The sequence below is a fragment of the Callospermophilus lateralis genome, chromosome 4 (genome assembly GCF_048772815.1).
Source record: "Callospermophilus lateralis isolate mCalLat2 chromosome 4, mCalLat2.hap1, whole genome shotgun sequence".
NCBI classification, from domain to species: domain Eukaryota; kingdom Metazoa; phylum Chordata; class Mammalia; order Rodentia; family Sciuridae; genus Callospermophilus; species Callospermophilus lateralis.
The window spans coordinates 105583519-105606732 of NC_135308.1; the positions used below are offsets into that span (position 1 = coordinate 105583519).

The following is a 23214-nucleotide window of genomic DNA, read 5'->3' on the forward strand; positions in this document are numbered from 1 at the left end:
AGAGCTTGTAGATTTGTTTGTGAACCACAGTTGGTGATTTTGAGGCAATATTGGAATGGGAGAGAAGACTCAGTTCTGATAAATGGAGACATTGAAACTGAACCATTCACCTCCAAGAATCTCACAGAATAAATTTTTTAAGGAGATGGTTTGTAAATCTTAGAAAAAAAGGTCACCAGGAACAAGCATGAGCTCAATAAAAAGTCATTACAACCTGAGCACATTACTTTTCTTTTTTTAAATGGGGAGTAATTGGTAGAATAGGAGAAAGCCAGACATTTTTGTGTTTTGATTTTAGCAAGGTGTGTAGAAAAAAACTCCCTTTAAATGCAAAATGAAGAAGTGTGGTCCTAGAGAGTGCACTTATCTAGGCAATTGATCTTAGGAAGACTGTGGAATAATGGATGGAAATCAATTCCTAGAAGAGACAGAAATCAATATGAATTAAAGTAAACTCCTGCCCCTGATTCATAAATACCAGCTGCTTAAGTAAAGAACACAGAGTGAAGACTGAAGACCAGTCACGTGAATGACTAGGTATTTGGCTAATTAAGTTCAATATGAATTGTGCATGCAATAAATATAAGTTAATGCAAATCCAGAATGCATCCTTATCTCTGTCTTCAACAGTCAGCTTCTGCTCAGTACTGGCAAAGCAGCACGTGCCATTCTGGGTGCCCTCTCAGTATGGTGGAGGATACTGACACTTAGGTGAGAACATGACAAGTTCTAAATATTAGACAATAGTCATTGGTAGATGAAGGTGCAAAATACAGTTTTAAGGACCAGGAATAGAAGATAAATACAGCAAATAGATTTCATTTCAGTAGGAAGAAATTCTCATAATACAAAATACCTAACACTTTGGAAGAGTTCAAATGCAGACAGGCTTAATGGATAACAATCCAGCAGGAGATAACAAACAAATGCTTGAACCAGAACATGCCTGTGGGGATGGAAAGGCAGGGCATATGTGTTTTATGTGTAGCAGGACTTGGTAATTGATGGGAAGTGGAGAATGACAGAAAGGCAGGGTATGTCTGTGAATATTCCACCCCATTGAGTTAAATGTGGCTCATTGATGCATCTGAATCGCTTCTATTTTATATTTTCTCCTCATTCAACCTGTTATCAGCAGCCAAATTATGTAATTAATTAAAACCCTTTCCTCTGAATATCAATGTTCATTCTACCTGGTTTTATTCCTCCATATTCAGAAACCCTTGACTATAAAATGCCTTGTGAATTCCTGCCCCACAAGGTATCACATTTGAAATTCAGCAAGCTATCTGTTATCTGGGAATGTCAAAATTAATTTGACCAAAGCATGGGTGAGGAAAGCAGGGAGCCCTGGGCATTTGGAACAAAGATGTGATATCTGTCATCTGGAAGCGTTTCCCAACAATGGTCAGGAAACCCCACAGAAGCAAAAGCATCGAGTTCAAGTTAAGAGTCGGCTGTCAAATAACCTGACCATGCCATGACCTAAAAAATAGCATGAATGTTAAAAAACAATGATGAAAATTTAAAGAGAAACGCAGAACTTGGTGAAATTGTGCACACAATATGCATTCACAGGATTCCTGGGGAGACCAGTGGGATTTCCACTATAGCTGTCCTTCCCATATTTTGAACTCTTAATTAATTTGGAAGGCTGAAGGACTTTGGAAAGATGATTTGAAATCCTTTAATTTCTGAAAGCTCCAAATTAACTATAGTTGCACTAATTTCAACAAATAATAATAATAAAAGCTCTTATAGTACCTCTTTACTATAAGTCTCAAATGCATTCCTTAAGTTCATCTCTGGAAAGAATTACTATATACACTTTTACCCAGAAAACCCAAATGGCTCCTTCAAAAAGAAAATGCATTTACAGCTCCTTCTCCCAGGTCACTTTTTGAAATGTAGATTAATGTGAACTGACAGGTTGTAATAACTACCAAAGAGCATCTTCATTAATTATAATGGGCAGACCAGTACTATGGATCTTTAGGATGTTAGCATAAATTGGAATATATCAAGTCAGAGCCATACTTGTTGCTGGAGTAAAATCTAAGTTCACATCCTTTAAAATAAAAACAGAATGGAAATTCTGACAGATCATTTAGCAGTGTCGATGGCACCTCACCATTCCCCCTGATTTGTTGGCCTCAAGTGTCATTAAGGTAAACATACTGTCATGAGAAATATGAAGTCAGAAGGTTGAGGCAAGCGATGTGAGTGCAGTGAGGTACTTCTGAGACTTTTAAACATGATTTTTACTTCTGCCTAGAGGAAGAAAAAGTTAAAAATAAGAAGTTGTTCTAAAAGCCCCCCCTAGGGAGCGGAGCCTGAGATGGAACTCTGGGGAGTCAGAAGCCCTTGTTCCTAGGCAGCTCTGCTCTCAGACTTCCACAGGCGAGGAGCTTTTCCTTTTAGTACCTCAGTTTCCTCATATATAAAAAGCAGGAAGATCGGCAGTAGATTTCCTCACTAGGGTGGTGTTCAGTGACTGCTCACTGATTGAGAAACATTTTAGCTATCTTAAAAGCATATTCATAAAATAGTAATTCAGCAAGGACTCTTCTCTGACATTTATGAATGTCTGCAGTTGGCGCAGCACATTGCAAGCAAGGGCTAACCAGCACTGAAATACCCACAGCCCCACATTGCTCAACCCAGCCATGGCCCTTCTCATTCCCTTTCCAGTGAAGTCACTATCAACATAGAAGTTGGCCCTATTCTTCTGAGAATGCAGGCAAGAGCATTGGCCCCTGGCATCCCTGAGAAAGTACAGTTACAGGCACTTGGGTACATACCAAATTATCAGTGGGTTGAGAATTAATCATACCCAGAAATATTATAAAATACCAACAGCACCGTCTATAAATAAATAAAGATGTTGAGCACTTGCTAACACTTGCTAATAGAATTTTCAATGAATTAGAAATAAGGCATTTAAATTTTGCAGTATTTTGGATAAACCACTATCAGCCTCACTAAATTTTGTAGAAAAATTTTCATACATTCACTTGTTCAGTATTTATTAGTGTGTTTAAAGGCATACAAAACAATGTTTACCTGCAGAGCCAAGACTAGGCACATTGCTCACCTCTGTCCCCTGCATTGTCTAATCATTTAACAGATGTTAGTTGTGCAGTTAATGCTGGTTGGTCGATTGGATGGTCGTAGAGTATAAGGCAGGGTGCGGTGTTTAATGAGTTCTGGTGGCACTTACAGTGCTGGAGAAGTTCAGTTAGTGTTATAGTTCTCATCCTTGTTTTTATATCACAATTAACCTGTAGAGTACTTTTAAAACATGAAGGCCCTGTGCTAACCTTACTCTTGGCTTAGAGCTTGAGTATGTTTGTATAAAGTTTATGAAGTTGGCTGTAATGTGCACCCAGATTTGAGTTAAGTTTGTATCATTGAAGGAAGTGATGTATATCTCAACCTTGGAAGAGTACATTTTGATAGACACTGAAATCTGTACCCACATCTGTATCCATCAGGGCTTTACCCAGCCTTTTGACTAGATGAGACTCACCTGGAAATGATTGAGGTTTGCATTGAGCATGTAGCTGATCTAGGGAAGTGGGAGGAAATAAAGTGGGAAAGATAATATTGAAGGTAGATATACTGGATTCAACAGTCCAAATTGTTGAAGAGGCATAGCAATGCCATAGTGCTGTCCCCGGAACTTTCTGCATTGATGGAAGCATCCCATCTCCATGCTGTCCAAAAGGGTAGCCGCTAATTATAGGTAGCTGTGCAGACTCTTGAGTTGTGGCTAGTGAGATCAAGGAAATGACTTTTAAATTTATTGAATTTTAATGAATGTAAATTAAATAGCCACAGTGGCCAGTGACTGTTGTGCTGGACAGTGCAGTTATGGAGAGGTGAGTCCAGAGGGAGTACAGAGGATGAATTGCCAGGAGAAGCAGAAAGTAAGCAGCAGTCTGAGTGTGGGGTGGGTACAGCAGGAAAAGTGGAAAGGAGAGAAAAGCTGAGGGTGCAGTGAGTCCAGGATAATCCCATAGTTGGCCATCTCTATTTCTCTGGCTTCTTCTCTACCCTTCTGCTCTTCTCCTCCTTCCACCCAAGTCCTTTCTATTTGTTAGAGCTTAGCCTGGCTTGCTTTTTCTCACTCACTTAAAAGCTCTGTGTTAACAATTCCCAGGTTTCTACTCACAGACTTACATTTTCCTTTCAGCCCCAAACTCAGAGAAAACTTGAGACTCTTGGTCTTTCCTACCTGATCTTCTCTTCTGATTCTCTGCATTTTAGTCAGTGTAATCATCATCCTCACAGCTGCTCAAACCAGAAACCGGAGACTCCTAGATGCCTTGTTTCTGTTAGCCCATCTGATCAATCACCAAGATCTGCTGATTCTGCGTATATATCACAGCTTCCATCGGTCCTTTCTCCTTATCTCCATTGTCCCCCCAATATTAAAGGTCCAATCTTGCTGGTTTCTGAAGGCTGCTCCCCCTTTCTTCATGGGGCTCAGTCTCCCTGTTACTACTCATGCCACCCACTGATCTACTTTGTAAATACTCCTGTGAAAACGGGAATCAGGCCATTTCATTTCTTCTGTGATGTGTAATGGAATTCCCCCTCTCCATTGCTTGATCTGCCACATTACAAAATGTCACAGGATAAATGGTTAATTAAGTTAAGTTGATTTATTTAATAATATTTATCCATTTAATATTTCCGTAACTCTGCTGGGAAATATTAATGGAAAATGGCACAATCAATGTCCCCTTGGGGCATATATTCTAGTGAGAGAGACAGACGTTAATCAAATAATTACACAAATAACTTGACAATTAAACTTGTGAGAAGTGACATTTAAGGAGAGTAGAAGGTGCTCTGAGAGTCTATAAGGAGGAAACCTAAGCCAAGGAAGTCAGAGAAGGGGTGCCAGGGAGAGGAAGGAAAGGAAATTCCAGGAAGAGGAAACTATATGTGTAAGATAGGAGGGAAATCACTTTTCTTCAACGTAATACAATGTAACCATTGAAAACCTTAGAGGAATAGAAAGGAGTCTGGAATTTTCCATCTACTGGTATGGAATGGAGCCTGGAATTTTCAAAACCAAATGGAACAACCTTCAAAAACCAAGATAGGACCCTTTAATATTATCCTTTGCAGCCTAATTACAGAACTTGAATTAAATGGTTATATTAAATACTTAAATATGTCACCTCAAGTCAATTCAAGTATCTGTTGGATTACATTCCTAAATGTTGTGGGTTAAAGACAAAAATCAGTTTTCCCCTTAAATATTGTATTCCAATTGTGATGATAGTATATGTACATAAAATATATGCCATTATATTACACATGTACAATACTATCATAATTTATATAATGAAAAACAAGAGCCAAAACAAATGGTGTAGATTCACAGTTCTAAATGTTTTAAGTTCTTATGCTTTATACTCTTAATAAAATACCAACCCTTAAGAGACTTTTTTATGTGGGCTTATCTATTGATAATCACTATATTAGAACTTAAAACTGAGAAATTAAAATAATTCATTCATGGTCTGGGATTGTGGCTCAGAGGCAGAGCGCTTGCCTAGCATGCATGAGGCACTGGGTTCAATCCTCAGCACCACAAAAAAATAAAGATATGTGTCCACCTATAACTAAAAAATAAATATTAAAAAAATTTATTTATAACCAATAAGCCCAATAAAATACATAATTTAAGTGAATCAATACTTTAATATATTTATGTGTATATTAAATTATTAAATACAATGTAAACAAATATATTATGAATATTAGCATAAGCACTTTTATGCAAAACAATTATTTTTATTTATTTTATTCTAATTAGTTATATGATAGCAGAATGCATTTTGATTATACACAAGTGGAGCACAACTTTTTATTTCTGTTTATACACAATAGTCTCACCACATAGGCAGTCAGACATGTACCTAAGGTAATAATGTTCATCTCATTTCACCATCATTCCTGCCCCCATGCTCCATCTCATTCCCTCCCTCCCCTTTCCCAAAAGTTCTACATTCTCCCACCCCATTATGGATCAGCATTCACTTATCAGAGGGAACATATGGCCTTGGTTTGGGGGGATTGGCTTACTTCACTTAGCATGATATTCTCCAATTCCATCCACTTATCTGCAAATGCCGTAATTTTATTCTTTTAATGCTGAGTAATAGTCCATTGTGTATGTATACCATGGTTTCTTTATCCATCAATATGTTGAAGGGTATCTAGGTTGGTTCCACAGTTTAGCTATTTTGAATTGAGCTCCTATGAATACTGATGTGGTTATGTCCCTATAGTACGCTGATTTTAAGTCCTTTGGGTATAGACCAAGGAGTGGGATAGCTGGATCAAATGTTGGATCCATTCCCAGTTTTCTAAGAAATCTCCATACTGCTTTTCATAATGGCTGCACCAATTTGCAGTGCTACCAGCATTGTATAAGTGTACCTTTTCTCCACATCCTTGCCAACATTTATTATTGCTTGAATTCTTGATAATTGCAATTTTGACTGGATTGAAATGGAATCTTAGAGTAGTTTTAATTTGCATTTCTCTAATTGCTAGATAAGTTGAACATCTTTTCATGTATTTGCTGATCAATTATATATCTTCTTGGAAGTGTCTGTTCAGTTCCTTAGCCCATTTTTAATTGGGTTATTTATTTATTTTTGGTGTTTTTTGAGTTCTTTAGATATCCTGGAGATTAGTGCTCTATCTGTGCATGTAGTAAAGATTTTCTCCCTCTCTGTGGGCACTTTCTTTACATTATTGATGGTTTCCTTTGCTGAGAAGAAGCTTTTTAGTTTGAATCCATCCCATTATTAATTCTTGATTTTTATTTCTTGTGCTTTAGGAGTCTTGTTAAGGAAGTCAGGACCAAATCTGACATAATGGAGATTTGGGCCTACTTTTTCTTCTATTAGGTACAAGGTCTCTTGCCTAATTCCTAGGTCCTTGATCCACTTTGAATTGAGCTTTGTGCATGGTGAGAAATGGAGGTTTAATTTCATTTTGGTACGTATGGATTTCCAGTTTTCCCAGCACCATTTGTTAAAGAGGCTATCTTTTCTCCAATGTATGTTTTTGGTGCCTTTGTCTAGTATGAGATAACTGTATTTATGTGTGTTTGTCTCTGTGTCTTCTATTCTGTACCATTGGTCTACATGTCTATTTTGGTGCCAATACCATGCCGCTTTTGTTACTATAGCTCTGTAGTTTTGAGATGCCTTCTGCTTCACTCTTCTTGCTAAGGATTGCTTTGGCTATTCTGGGTCTCTTATTTTACCAAATGAATTTCATGATTGCCTTTTCTATTTCTATGAGGAATGTTGTTGGGATTTTAATTGGAATTGCATCAAATCTGTATAATACTTTTGGTAGTATGGCTATTATATTATTCATGAATATTAACAAACACTTTTATGCAAAACAATTATTTTTCTAAAACAAAAACTGTAGGAAGCAGGCCAAACTATATATATTTTGCTGGTCTCATTAAGAAAAGACAACAGGATTCTCATATTTGTTTCTTTAGTTAAAAGTTGGAATGTGTTGTTTTGGTTAAAAATGACCTGGTCTTATACAGATAGGAATTTGGGTAAGGGAGAAATATTTCAAAACCTTTTCAAATAATTGTGAATACTCTACTTTGCTATAACATTAAAACTCGAGCAGTGGTAGTTTCTTAAAAATTGGCTGCAGTGTAGAATGTGAAAGCATATCGATGAAGTTTTCAAACATTATAAAAGCTGTCTTGAGTTTTGAATGGATCTTTTCCCAAGCATGATTTTACCACCATATAGAGATCAGTTGGAAAACACTGATTCATTGAAGATCTTACAAATAAATAGATCTTACAGATTCTATTTCATTATATAATATGAAAAAAATCACATTTGTTAATATTACCTCCAGCCTTGACAGAAAAAGCCATTGACTATTGGGAAGCTGTCAAGTCACCATGTTGAACATAGGTGTCTGGAGTTCTAGTTCTAAGTTCTTGGAAAATTTAGAATTTTATCACTAGTAATAAATATTATCAGTTATTTTCCTTGAAATTATACTTTCATTTTGTTCATTCCCAGGAAAATATCTGCCAACTACCCACGTCTGTATACCCAAATCTTTGTGTCAATCATTTGTCAAGTAAAAGTGACATTTCATGGAGGGCAGAAGCTATTTCTGCTCACAACTCAAAACCACACAGGCACTTTTCCTGGAGGCAGTTTTACTTCAATGGGTAACAACAGTGCTTTATGGGTGCTGCAATTTTTCTTGCAGAATATTAAACAACCATATACTCGAGGCTTGAGGTGTAGTAAGTTAGTCCCATGCATTTTCAGTGCAGATGTTAATTCAGGGAAGAAGGCAAAAAGCAACTTGCTGTTACAAAAATGGCTTTAACATTGCAAGCCCCAAGAAGGGTCAGGAATCCCTCTGAGGTGGACAGAACATACATCCGTTGGTGTAGGCAATAGTACAGTGAGGGGAAAAGAAACACCAAGCCAACTTGCTAAAAAGACTTCAAGAGTGAAAAACTGAGCTGGACTTTAGAGGAGAAATAAGATGTAAATAGGTGGTAAGGAATGGGGAGGGGAAGTCCTTCTAGCAAAGGAGTAGAGGCAGGAAGGAGTATGACATAGTTGAAAACTTGATGAGAAAGGATGGTTGGGTTGGAGGATTAGGAACAGTGACTAATAGTTTATAAAATGTGGGCTATGATCACATTATAAGATATCTTGAATATCCATCTGAAAATCAGTCTTTCACTAGAGGTCACTGGGCATTGCTAAAGTTATTTTAACCCTTCAATGACATGGTGAGCATGTTGGTTTAGGGACATCCATGTGCAGGAGGTGAGTTTGGTGAGTACTGGAGGCATAGAGGCTGATGGGATAGGAATATAGTCTAGGTCATAAGGATCAAGACTGCAGACCAAGAGTTGGCACTAGATGGAACAAGGGAAATGTAGACTCTGTGCTTCAGAAATAGAAGTTACATGAGAACTGAAGACTAAAAAGTCAAAGGTTACCTAAATACATTTTATAACCCCAGTTCCTTGCCAAGAAGTTTGTTTGTTAGGCTACTGGATGACAACTGGGATTGGAACTTTGACCTCCCAGAAGAATAAGAATGTTTCCTTTTTTCTGATAACGGGACTATATTGTTGAACACACTTCCCTTTTGCTCTGCTTCCAAGAGGCTTTGGGCCAATTTTCATGTTAAGATCAAACAATTACCGTTGTCCCAATGGTTAGTGCATTTTCTTCCTCCTACCTTCTCTGACCTTCATTCTGTCATTTACAAACCATTACTCTTATTTTATTCATTCTCGTTGATGCTAAATGTCATAAGTTCTTTTGAAAGAGGCTGGGAGAAGGGTAGAATACAATTTAACAGTAATGTTAATAACCCTTAACATATTCTATTCACTTGTTGAAGGGGCCCTCCACTTCAATCACATTTTCTTAGAACCTAAGAAGCCTCTGACATCCAGAACCAAGCACTAAGGCTTAAGTTCAAAGAAATTTAAGAAATTCAGTTAATCTGGTTCCAATTCAAAGCCAAATAAAATCAGCAAACAATAAGGTCCTACCGTGTTTTCTTTGATATGCGGATGCTAATTCACAATAAGTGGGTGAGGGTTAGGGAAGAATAGAGGTACTTTGGATTAGACAGAGGGGAGTGAATGAGGGAAGGGGTATGGGAATAAGAAGGATAATAGAATGAATCTGACATTATTACCCTGCATACATGATTACATGACTGGTGTGATTCACATCGTGTACAACCAGGACAATGAGAAGATATACTCCATTTATGTATGATGTATCAAAATGTATCCTATTGTCTATAGCTAACTAGAAGAAATAAAACAAACAGCAACGAAAATAGGGTCCTACCATACCTATGAAAGACAAGTAAGTTGGTAGCTAAAGGATGTGACCCCTGTTAATCTGAGAAATGATGAGAGAAAAAGCCAAATGTGTTTTCTGATGACTACAAGGTGCATGAATGCACCCAAGACACAGCTGGTAATAAAGAATTGCCACATGCTTAAATAGAGAACACCAGCCTCTCGCGTGCAGATTCCCCCCACTTTCCAAGTAAGTACATTTAGTTTAAAGAGAAAATATGCAAACAAAGACACATGGCTAGTGGTTCATAGCAGAGTTGAAGTTTGAACCCAGGTCTACAAGACACCAAAATCGCTGTTCTTTATTCTCAGTTTGGGTTCCCTTCTCTATGAACTCCTAGATAATAATAACAAATTATGTTATATCTACTATTTTCTTTTAAGGTATAAAAATTATACATACTAAAGAGAATTTCAAGCACAAAAAATTAGCCATTTTTTAATTGGCATAAGGTATAATTATGTGAAAACTCATTTCTTCAGAGCACGTCATTTCTTAAATTCTCAATAATTGACAGGAGGAAAGTTTTGTAAGGTTTTATTTATTGTCTAATAGTCAAAATAAGTCATTTGGGGTTTTTTTTTTGTATGTGTGTTTGTGTGTTTTAGATAAATCTGTGGATTCTCATTTTTATACCACAAAGAATAGCTGTTCTACTAAACCACTTTTTGAGGTGAAGGAGGGGAAAAGTAATATTTATATGAAGCATTAACCAATGGATACACATTGCCATGATCCTTTGCTTTGCTGAGCACTCTGTCCTTTGGTTTTTCTTCTTATTGTGAATGAAGTTGCAAACATTGATTTCCAGAGGAGTATTCTGAGAAAATTATGGCTGAGAGGTACACAGGACATAAAAGTTGATGGGGGGAGTTACAGGGATGACAGCACTCTATTCTGCAAACTCTTGAGCAGCTGAAAGGCTAAAAATAACTCGGGGCAGCTCCTAAACTGGAAATGAAAACCTCCTATGAAAGATGAAGAGCTCACCAAAGAAATCTTGCCCTATCAGGAAAACCCTTAGTTGACTGTCAAACCTATGTCACTAGGAGAGTGACAGATTGTAACCTTAAGGGAATCTGTAGAAAAAGAATTATATAAGAACCCAATAAAGAGCTTAAGACTTATTACCTCAGTTACATTCTCAGCTACACCTTATTTATATTCTTCAGCCCAGAGTATGAATAGCTGTACCATGAAACTCTTTGCTGTTCATTCTCAGAAGAGAGTCACCTGTTGTGAGATTGGCTCTTTATTCAAAAGTATGCAATTTCAAGAACTACTAACCTGGATCACAAAAGACATAGGTTGATGGAGAAAGTGGGGGTAGTTCACAACTGTAGGTTTGGTGAATGGGAGCTACCAGTGAGTATGTTTGAGACATAATGAGTTGAGTTTTCTAAGAGGTAAAAGTAAGGGATGGGGATGGTGGTACACATCAATAATCCCATTGACTTGGGAGGCTGAGGCAGGAGGATTGTGAGTTTTAGGAGACCAAGCTCAGCAACTTAGCAAAGCCTTAAGCAACTTAGCAAGACCCTGTCTGAAAATAAAATCATATATATACACACACACACACACACACACACACACACACACACACACACACGTATATACACGTGTATAGTATATACGTATATATATATGTATATGAATATGATGGGGGAATGTACCTCAGTGGTAAAGTGCCTCTGGGTTTAATCCTCAGTACCAACCAAAAAATTAAAAATAAATAAAAATGTTAGAGACAGATGAAAGATGGTTAATGAAGAAGAACAAGAGGGTAGGTAGGGAGAATCAGGTGGTTGTGAAAATTATTGTTCCTGAAGACAAAGGATCTTAAAAAGAAAACTGTAGGTAGTATGTTGTGAAAGTCCACTAAATCCTAAAGCATCTGATTGTAACATGATTTTTTGGATTCCAGCTGATTCCAAAGTATAAGATTAGGAGCTACTTCTTAAAAGTCTAAGAATGTAATTTAAGACAACTATTTTGTGGTAGATCCAAAACCTACAGAACATTCTTCCTCTGGAGATGGTGCAAGTTGAAAAATGCTCATAAATTCAAAAAAAGTTTTATATAAATGGATGTAAATTGAATCCATGATGGACAGTAAAGCAAAAGAAGATGCTTTGGAGATGCTGAAACCTTCAGAGTTTAGCCTTCAGGAGGATAATTGTTCTCTCTATAATGTCCTCTTGTACCACTTGTGTTAGTTCATCTATCACCTTATCTTTCCTAACACTACTGGGAATATCTTCCAGTTTAATCTCTGTCATGTTTCTTTTCCCAGTGTCATCCCTGCCAGGTGACAACAAGGTGAACAGATGACGGTTTCCTTTAGAAAAGTCAAGTCTAAAAACAACCACTGTAGACATTTTCACTTTGTCTTTTTCTTTGTACAGCTTGACTTTTCTTCATTGTTCCCTTTCTTGTGTGCATTTATTTATTGATTTATTTAAGAAAAGCTAAGTTGAGACTTTAAAGGGGTAGAAGTTCTGCAGGGAAACAGTAAAGAAAAAACAAAAAAACAACCCCAGATCGAAACCATGTTAATGAAAATTCCAATGAAAATTCTGTGAGTTTAAGGAAAAAGCTCAGTAAGGCTTTTTTTTTTTTTTTTAATTCGGCATCTTCCAGCAATAAGAATCTTTTTCATCTATTCTAGTTTTTTGTTTGTATGTTTGCTATGCTGGGACTGAACCCAGGACCTTGCACATATTAGGCAAGCACTCTATTGCTGAACATCCGCAGCCCTAGTTAATTCCTTTTAAGGAAGTTTTATTTTAAAGATCATTTGAAAGTTCTATTTCCCTATATCTTCTATGCTTGTTCAGAAATTACTCCATTTAATATAAGTAGTGCTTCCTTGGGATGGACTAGAAGGGAGTATTTAATAATAATTATGTCATAGGCATTGTATCTTCATCCTTATTCACTGTTTAAACTGCAGAATTCTCATACTAGAAATCTAGAGAGTTATATTTAACACAGAGGGAGAAAAAGGCAAAGTACTTATTCTAAACCAGGAGGCAAGGGGCATGTGAATATTTGTTGTTGTGTAATAACAGCAACAAACACAATGAAAAGGCATTTTTTTGTGATAAGATCTAATGATATTATAAGTAACTACATTTGTCCCAACTGAGAAATGACCACAAGTAATAAGTTCAGCTATTTGGAAATTAGTTGTTATTTACCAATGTTAAATAGCAAGACTACTTTTAAAGAATTTGTATATCAATTTTAATTTGCAACAGAAATCAGTTATAGCTGGGCATGGCATGTGGGGCACATCTGTAATGATAGTGGCTCAGGAGGCTGAGGCATGAGGATCATGAGTTCAAAACCAGCATCAGCAAAAGCAAGGCACTTAGGAACTCATTGAGACCCTGTCTGTAAATAAAATACAAAATACTGATGGGGATGTGGCTCAGTGGTCCAGTGCTCCTGAGTTTGATCCCCATCAAAAAAAGAAATCAGTTATAAATCAAATACGTGGTAGGCTCTAAATCTAGAGAAATGGTTGAGTCAAAATATATAACAAATACTGGTGCTATGTAGTTTATAATGGAAAGTCAGTCAATGGGGTGATGACCTTCTAAAATTAGTGTGGCACACTCCAGTTAAATGTTCATGTTGCAGAGAATATATCAACATTGCTGAATCCCCAGGGCTGGCTGATAGAGTATTCTTTAGTCCCTTTTGGGACTTTGGTAAAAATAAAGTCTTTTAAGTCACTATTATTCCCTGTCCTCTTTCCATGGCCACAACCTGTTACCTTTTCTAATGGTGTTATGTTAGCTTTTTGTGTCTGCAACCAAAATACTTGACAAGAATTTAGAGAAGAAAAAGTTTATTTTGGATTTATGGTTTCAGAAGTCTCAGTCCATGCTCAGCTGGCTACAAAGGAGACACATCGTGTTGGAAGGGTATGGCAGAGGAGAGCTGCTCACCTCATGTAAACTGGAAAGTAGAGGAGCCAGGGACAAGTTGTAACCCCCAAGGGCATGCCCCTAGAGACCTGCCTCCTCTTAGTCATACCCATTTGCCCACAGTAATTTGGCATGAACAAACTTTATATACAGAGTTAGGAAAACTTACGCTGTAAATGAGTAATAATGAGTGTAACACATCCCACTATTGTCATGTATGTAAAAAAAATTCTTAAAAATCAAATTATTAATCCACTAATCCACCATAGTTTTTTGTTTGTTTGTTTTGGTTTTGGTTTTTTTTTTTTTTTTTTTTTTTTTTTTTTTGTGGTGCTGGGGTTTGAACCCTGGGCCTCATGCATGCCAGGTAAGCACTCAACCACCAAGTAACATTTCCTGCCCTCAAATTATTAGTCAATCAAATGGATTAATGCACTGATGAGGTTACAGATCTCATAATCCAGTCTTTTCACCTCTCAACATTGCCTTATATATGAGCTTTTCACAGGGCATTACTAGTTTCAAACCATAGCAGATGTCGGAGCCTGCTCACACGGGTGGGTACCAGAGATCACAGTGATTATAGGTCATTCCATTTCCACATTTAGATTGCTTGGTGCATGCTTCATTTGGAGATGCATAGGACCTTCTCCAAACCTTCTCTCCACATTCTCACTTTGAGTGATTGCCTTTGAAGAGGCATTGGGTGCTCTCTTTCACTTAGTACAATATTGGGACAAGTGGAAAAAACTGCAGTCTTGTGAGGTTGGTACAAAGTACTCTCATACTCTGTAGTGGATGCGTTGATTTCATAAGTACTTTCAATGATGATTTAATAACCTATGTACCAGAAGCTTTTGAAAAGGCCATGGCACTTAAACTCTGCTTCCAGAATTTAGCCTAACGAAATAGTAATTGAACATGTGCACGTATACATATGTACAGGAAGGCTCATTGCAGCAGTGTTTATAAAAGCAGAAAATTGGAAGCAACTTCTGTGTTCATCAGTGGAGGAATATGTTTAACTAATTTACATTTCAGCCATCAAACATGATGATGCAGAGCTTTATATAAAGCTAGAAAATGTCTCTGATGTTTTTAAAACAGTATGTATAACATGGTACTGTTTTGGTTAATATGTGTGCATGAGCTTATAATCCTAAAAGGATGAACTCCAAAATATTTTTAAAAACTTTGCTCATCTCTGCAGGTGGGGTTACATATTACTTTTATTTTTTTTCCTTTGTACTTTCCTGCATCTTCAGAATTTTTTTTTGTATGGAGCATATGTTAATATTTTTCATCAGAAAAAACAGGAGTGGGGTTCTCTGAGCGAAAAAAAAAAGTAAATCTGGAGGTGCTACATGCTGAGAATCAGCAGAGACCTTAAGGGGAGCAAGCCTGGCAACTGTCCTTCGGAAGCAAACTGTATAGGGAATAGGGTGTGGAGGAAACAATGTGATTTGTACAGAAATCATTCTGGGTCACTCCTAAGTACACCTTAATCATCATAGAGTCACCACTAAGAGAAGTTTTGGAACTTCCTGATACACTGGACTCTGAGAGAGTTGGAGTTCTCACTTCAGGATGAATCCTCCTCCTTTTCCTCTGCTTTCTCTATCATTAGCATACTCCTGAATGCCTGGTCTGGTCAGAAACAAGGTCCTGCATGTCCATGTACTTCTCTTTACCTGTTACTAATACGTTACTTCCTTCCCCCGCCATCCCTGCTTCTTTAAGTATTAGTCTTTCTACCTTCAACATCAACTTTCTGCATTGACACCTCATGATACTTTTTTTGGCTAAAATTTTGCAGTTTGCATTTTTGTCATAATACAAGGAATAAAATTTTACCTATTCTCTTCTATCCCTACAGTACTTTCGCACAGTTGTGTAAAGGGAAAAAAAGCTTCAATTATTAGATAGTGAATCGCCCTGAACTCTGCTATAGTTAAGACAAATACTTAGGAATATATGTCACTCATAGCTGCATGGCATATAAACAAAAACTAAATTATAATTCCATATTTTATAAGATCTACATATTTACATAAAGACTTTTGCTTCTGAACTTTGGATATATTTCCCCTAGAACTTGCTGTGTGCATGGATTCAAGATTTACTATAAAACAAAAGGTCCCACATTTTCAGTTCAGTCATCTTCTATGACTTAAGTTTGTTTCCTTTGTCTTCTTGAAATTAATGACATTGTTTTGCTAGTCTTAAAACCTGAAGAGAGCCACATCTTTGATTCATTCACATATTAATTACTGTTTAATTATGTGAATATCTTGACATTATTTATTTTTCATATTTTAATTTCTCAACTGTTATTGCTAGACAATAAACCTTTCTTGTGTAAAGGTCAATAGCATTAACCCAAATGAGCCTGGAATTCTAGCTAGTCTCATAGGTTGTTTGGAAATTCAAGAGATAAAATCAGTATCACTATCTAAGGCCAGTGTCAGACACCCTTGTATATAAACAAGAGTTTAAACAAAGATTTCAGTATGACTCCTTTATATCCAAATCTTGAAAAAATAACTTAAATTCAGCATTTTAAGTGATAGGAAGTAGATTCCTCTGTAGTGAAATTTGACATGGTTCCGATCAGGGATGTTTGAGGACCCATATTAAAGATACTTGAAAAGTGTGACATTGGAAAAATGTTGGGCAGCCAGTTACTTTGTGGACTCACAAAAGTAGTGATGTCAGGAATCCTGGGAGAGTGCTTAGTAAGGTGGGCTTCCTAACAAGTGCCACAGAACACTTAGACTCAGGCAGCTATTTCCCCAGGCGCCCTCTGTCTCTGCCTAGAAGTTAGACCTCACCATCCTGAAGTTTCCCCTTCATTTAACTGAAGCATCATATTCATTTAACTGAAGCATCATATTCAAGTAAAAGTTCAATGCCATAATTCAATCAGAGATCGCTTATTGGAAATTTTCCTACCATGCATTAGCAGAAAATTCTTATCTTTAAACTTGTTTTTCTGTCCACTAGGACGTTCTTTCTCAACCACTGTACTTAATTACTGGAGGTCTCAATTGACTTTGGGTACAGTTCTGGTACCTATATGTACTTCTTTACAGCGAAAATTGTATTTTTCATGTTTTGAGATTCACACTAGCTTGCAATTGCTGGGCAGCATAATTTGCTGTGTGTATTTTGTCCTGATTGGTTAAGGATGATCCTTTTTGTTTGTTGAAGGAGTGCCCACACATAAAAGGAGTGCAGTCAGATTGAGAGGGGGGAGGGCTGGAAAACATCACTTGGGTAAATTACACCTGACCTCATTCATGTCAGTTTCCCTATTCCCTACTCAGCCAAGTTCTCATTGTTATCTGTCTCCTTGCTTGTCTCCTCCTCACCCCAAGTGTGAAATGTCAAAGCCAAACAGCTGAAGACAGAGGTAGCCAGGTTGCTATTCTGCGGTGGTTGGCAGTATTGTTTTGGTTTATTCTGATATAATGACAAATGAACATAGGTTGTGCTTTTAAATACTCCAACCTTTAGCTCTTAGTACAACATCAGGTCAGGTTGCCATTAGGTAGTAAACAAATGCTAGATTGGTGGCATTGGGACTAGGAGGGCAGTGGGTATAAACCAACACATTCTAGTCTCCAAACTGATTAGATATTTGCTTGATATTTTTTCTCAGAAGAAAGGCGAAGTACTAACAAACAAAGGTTCTGTTTAATACCTTGGTATTAAGGCATTTGCCCAGGACCCTCATAGAAGAAATTAGTTAACTTGATGTGTATATGGATTTATATGGGAGGTCAGTGACCATACATAAGGTCTAATCTCTAAAGTGATTTTACTTAATAAATTTTAAACCTTCTCTTACAGTATTTTAAAATTCAAGCTGCTAAACAGGATTCAATGGGCTTCAGATTTTTTGCTTATTTCATCTTAGTGCCATTTGACTTGTTAGAAATAACTAAAGATCAAAATTTGAGTAGACAACAAGAGAAGGTGTGGAGGCCAAGATGTAGATAATCCATCTCCAAATTATCAGTCCTTTAAAGATTACCAATGTTTATTTTGAGCAACTATTAAAATTTTACTTCCTCCAAAGTTGAACTTCAAGAAAAGAATATTTCTTTGACTGTCATTTAAATGACCAAGTGCATGAGTCAGTCCTGTAGTTAAAAGAATTACTGAACAATACAGCTTTTTTTTTTTAACAATACATTTTGTTCATAATGTATCTATTTGCCTAGACCAGTTCCCTTGTTTGTTACATATTCTTTGGAGCCCAGTTTTAGTTTCACAGCAGGGGGAAACTTAGTCCTGGAATTATAATAGTATTGTATCAGAGTGTGAAGTGCTTATTTCACACAGGCAACTATTGCCAACTCATGGGGATTTTCCTCCAAACAAAGGATCTAACATCACACACAAGAGGTAAAAATGCAGAGCAGATTACTTGGAGGCAAGCTGCCAGCCTGTGCTGCCAAGCAATGGCTAGGCAAGGGAGGAAAGCCTGGAGCCATGTACAGATGCCCAGTTCTTCACAACTTTGTGTCAATGAGCTCCTACAGGACTCCACCCAAGGCTATAGAGAACAAGTTGCTTTTTGTATGCTTTTCAGTTGTCTGCTTGATGACCAGGCTTTCCTGACCAGTTCCACCCTGACTCACTTCCCTTTGCCCTTCTGAGAAGTTATTCCTTCTTTTTTCTTTCTTTCTGTCTTCTTTTTAATCTCTACATACAACTTTCCTCTACCAACTTCCCTGATTGTCACCAGTAGTAAAGTCTTCCTTGAAAGAAGGAGAAATTGGAGGTGACTAAAGAGCTCAATGGCTAAAATGACAAAGACAGGGCTTAGCATTTTTATATAGCTTAAAAGAAATTTTTTATATATTTATTTTTTAGTGATAGGTGGACACAACCTATTTATTTTAGTCTTATGGGGTGCTGAGGATCAAACCCAGGGCCTCACACATGCTAGGCGAGCGCTTTACCTCTGAGCCACAACCCCAGCCCAGCTTCAAAGAAATTTTAATGGTTTTAAATAACTACAATAGCAAATAAAAGAATTGGATGGAATTACCCTAAGACAATAATGATGAGTTGGTTTTCCTGGACCCTAAGAGCCCTGATAGCATGACTCTACCTTGAAGCTGCTTCCGTTGATGGTTCAAATCTGTGGTTAAGTGAGGCTGGGGGCGGGGGTGGGGGGGTGCATTGTGAGACTCACCTCAGCAGTGCTTCTTCTGCAGGTAGAATTAACCTGCTAAATGGGAGGCACTTACTAGTGATAAGCTTTCATACACTCCATGGTGGGAGAAAGGAAAGAAATAACAAGTATTAGTTTCATATATGTTGCAAAAAATCTCTCTTCTCCACTGTGTGAAGAAAAAAAGGAAGTGGTGTGGTAGTGGTAAAATGAGGTGATTTTGTGCTAATTGATGCTGAATACAGAGGCAAATTAATCACATTTAATGAATATAACATACAAGTGGTTTCACCAAATGATTGCAAAATGCAATTTCCCTTGAGTTTTTAATGGGAAAGAAATTTAGTTTAAAATATTATCAGTTAAAATGCAGTCTGAGTCTTAAAAAATACAGTTAATGTAAGCATCGTGACAGACTGCAGGAGAATGCAAACTCAGGTCTATGCTTAGAGCAGATGAAACCAGTTCTGCTCAAATTCATATAGGAATATAGATTGTTTTAAGTTGTATTAGGTCTGTATTCTGCTATTATTTCTTTGTTTTAGTCTTTCAAGTTCTAAATGACAGACTCATTAAATTTGTTGTTATTACTTTATAAGAATCTTAAAAATCTGTTTTCTGTGATTGATGGTACATTGTGGATTTGAGGAAAAATAGTAATGATTTGTGTGGCTTTTGTGTGTATGGAAACATCTTCTGGAATTTTTTCATGGTTAAAAAAAATGGATAACACCTTTAAAATATGAGGTCTAGAGATAAGTCTTGGAAAAGGATTCAGAGGTTAGAAAATAAAACACAGGAAGGATGAAATTCTTCAGCTTGGGTGAAGGAAAGGTTTTGTCTTTAACAGGGTTTTATCTTACCTTTTTCTTGTTAAGTAAGCTTCAGTCCTTCAAATAGGCAGATTTTTTTACTCTGTCCATTTCTAAACTGGATATGCCTTTGCTGCAGGTGGGAATAATTTGGGATTATTGTGTTACTTATATAATACTGATATGTCTCCATGCTTTGGTAGAATAATGCTAAACTGCTCAACTCAAAGGCTTTCTCTCACCAGGAACTGACTGTACTTACAAAGATCCTGGGGGCCACAACTGCTTGGTCAAGCAACTAATAATGATTATATTTTTCTTTCTCAATAAGCAGACTGATGAATCTATTAAAGCTAGAAGATAAACATTTATAAATCAGCACTTTTCCCAAAAGTTATATTACAATTTTTTTTAATCCCACACAGGAAGAATTTAATGGAAAACCTGACTCCCTATTTTTTAATGATGGTCAAAGAAGAATCGACTTTGTTTTAGTTTATGAAGATGAAAGTAGAAAAGAGACCAATAAAAAGGGTACAAATGAAAAACAAAGGGTAAGTTTTTTTCTATTTTCTTTTTTATTCCTTATAATATTGTAAAATGAAAAAGAAGTGTTATTTTTATGTAAGTAATAAAGTGATATTGGTATTGAAAAATCATTTACCAAACATAATTTCATCATTTTCTGTACTTGTCCCCTCAAGACATATTAACAATTTTTAAAAAATTTTGAAATAGAAACTTCTTCAGACTCTTAACTTCAGTTGGTTTTATACTGAAGGCTGACTTTCTTTGAAGGAATTGTGCTTTCTACTGTGAAGAACAGACTTCTATTAAAGCAAACCTGGCTATTTGCAACTAGGTAGAAAAGGAAGCTAAAGATTAGTGACAACAGTATAGCAACTAGCTTCCAGTGTATGCTCACTCAAGTGCTGTAGGTGTGTTTTGCATGCATTTTCTCATTTAATTCTCATCACACCAGGAACTGAGTTCTGTAATCACGCCATTTTGTAAATGACAGAGTTGACCCTTAAGAGAGGTTAAATAATGACTCAAGATTATGGATGCTGATCCGAATAGTAGTGGAGCCAGGGTTCAAACTCTTGTCTTGAATCTAGAACATGAGCTCTTGGCTACTGGTGTTTTCTGTTACCTCCTTTTCTTCCCTTTCATCCTTTGCCACTCAGGCTGCTTCCTTCTCCCTTTCCTTTGCTTCAAGCTGTTTCAGGAAACAGGGCTGTACTTATCTGGAGATATTGAAGCAGTAGGCCAGGGTTATAACAACTGCCTGGGACTTCTTTACCTAAACCCAAATTGCATTATTCTCCAACAGGACGAAAGGAGTGCACACTAATAAGCATCACTTTACTCATTTTGGAAATCATTCCCTTGGTCTTTATTCTCCACCCCTCACATAGGTGTTATGACATGTATATGACCTTAATTGTCCCTCTCTGTACTTTCTCCCTTAAATATAACAATCTCAAGTCTATTAATTTTTTTAAATAAACCAAAGAAACATTTTTAAAAATGGAGCAATTAGTCTTGTTTTTTTTTATGTGTTTAAATTTGGAGGTGCTTAAGTTTGGAGTTTTGTATTTACATGTTGCAACAGAATAAGCCCCAGGCTTTGGAAATCTGAAATTTACATTTTAATTCTGCCACTGCACTACTTGGAGTAATTTTAGTTTTAACAAATGACAATGGTTTAACAATAAAAAGATTTATTGCTATGTTAAAATTAAAGGTGACATTGTGTTTGGCGTGTGGTTTGGGGTTGGGCTCTGTCCTTGAAGTCATTAAGGGTCCCAGCCAACACAGAGGCTCGGATACATTCAACAGGTAGTTCAGGATCATGCTATCAACACAAATAGTAGATAAGATGAGAGGGAGGATGGAGAAAGAACTCCTGCTTCTTCACCACCTTGGTCTGGAAGTCACTGCAGGGATTGTGCTCACATTCCATCACTCGGGCCTGAGGAAGGTAGAAAGCATTGTTTGTGACAGGGTAGTTACCAGGAAAATGTTCTTATCAATATTGTGGGGTTTTTTTTCAATTTTTTTTTTTACATTTTGACATCTCTGAAATCAGATTGCATCTGGTATATAAATGGTGATCATACTTTTATTGGACAAAATTATTATTTTGGTACATAAAATATTGGCTTACCACATACTCTGTGGCATCTTACATTCAGGAAAATGGGATCCCTACACCTAGTCCATGGGAATATGAATAAGATTAGGTAAAATAACATATGTTGGTGTTACATAAATTTTAACCTATATCAAATTGTTCATTTATGTGTCTTCCTCTCATCTTATTTGGGGCTTATGAAAAGACATGGCTCTCAGACAATTTTATCACTGGAGCAAAATATCTTAGAGCACTTTTCCTGTGGACTCTAAGACATTCTGTGCAGTCATAGTCACCGTTATCAAATATTCATTAAGTGTCCATATGCCAGTGGAGCAGAATTGAGACTAAAGTTAAGTTAAAAAGAGCTAATCCATTAAAGTATAAAGGAAACAGTTCTGGTTTTAGACAGAGCTTTACTGCCATGGTGAAGGGGCCCTAGAGCTACTTACATTATTAATAGATTCTGCATTTGTGTTAGAAAAAAACATAGGTCCCAGGATAACCCTTATAAATCAGGAGGAAAAAATAATCATTAATTTTGGAAATCCTTGAATCCATGGGTTGATATACCTTGATGTTGGTTTTTATGATCTGTGCTTTGAAGTATTTTCAGTTTGTATTTGTACATATTACTTAATTTATACGCTACCAAAATTCAATGCTCAACTTTGGAATCATGTTTTTTTTCTTTTAATCTGAAAAACATTTTCAAGTTCTATCATATTCCTTGTCAGGGCTTATTGAGGATTTAGGACAATACCAAGGGAAGGCAATTTCAGACTCCTGTTTCTTTTGAAAGAAAAAATATGTGTAGATCATATTGATTTCCTAAAACAGCACTAAGGTTGACTTCACCAGGGTTTATTGAAAAACTGTTGTTAAACATGTTGTAGTGCTGTAGAAATATAGAAGTAATAGGGCCACAAACACCAAAAACACAGATACAGCCTTTTAAGCCTCTGTTTATCTCCTCATGAGCAAGAGAAAATCCTGTTCTAGCCAAACATCCGATAGCATGTAGCTTTGTTCCTTTATGTAGTGAAATCACTTCAGAACTATTACAACTTTCTTTAATAGCATGAACTCTTTTTATGTAGATTTTACATGGGGACTTGTATAAACTATTTCCATAAGCACTCATTTCAGCTTATACTATGCTTGGCACAGAATCAGTCTGCGTATTTTTCATTGCAAGTCACAAGAAAACTAAGTT

The 23214-nt window shown here is 36.7% G+C and overlaps 1 protein-coding gene across 2 annotated transcripts in view; it reads left to right on the forward strand.

The window, feature by feature from the left end:
• Positions 1–23214, forward strand: part of Ano6 (anoctamin 6) — a 191492-nt gene that overhangs the window by 83249 nt on the left and 85029 nt on the right. For both annotated transcript variants that reach the window (XM_076854348.1, XM_076854347.1), the window contains one exon: positions 20287–20415. In XM_076854348.1, the coding sequence (XP_076710463.1) occupies positions 20287–20415 (129 nt within the window). The remainder of the gene's footprint in view (positions 1–20286; positions 20416–23214) is intronic.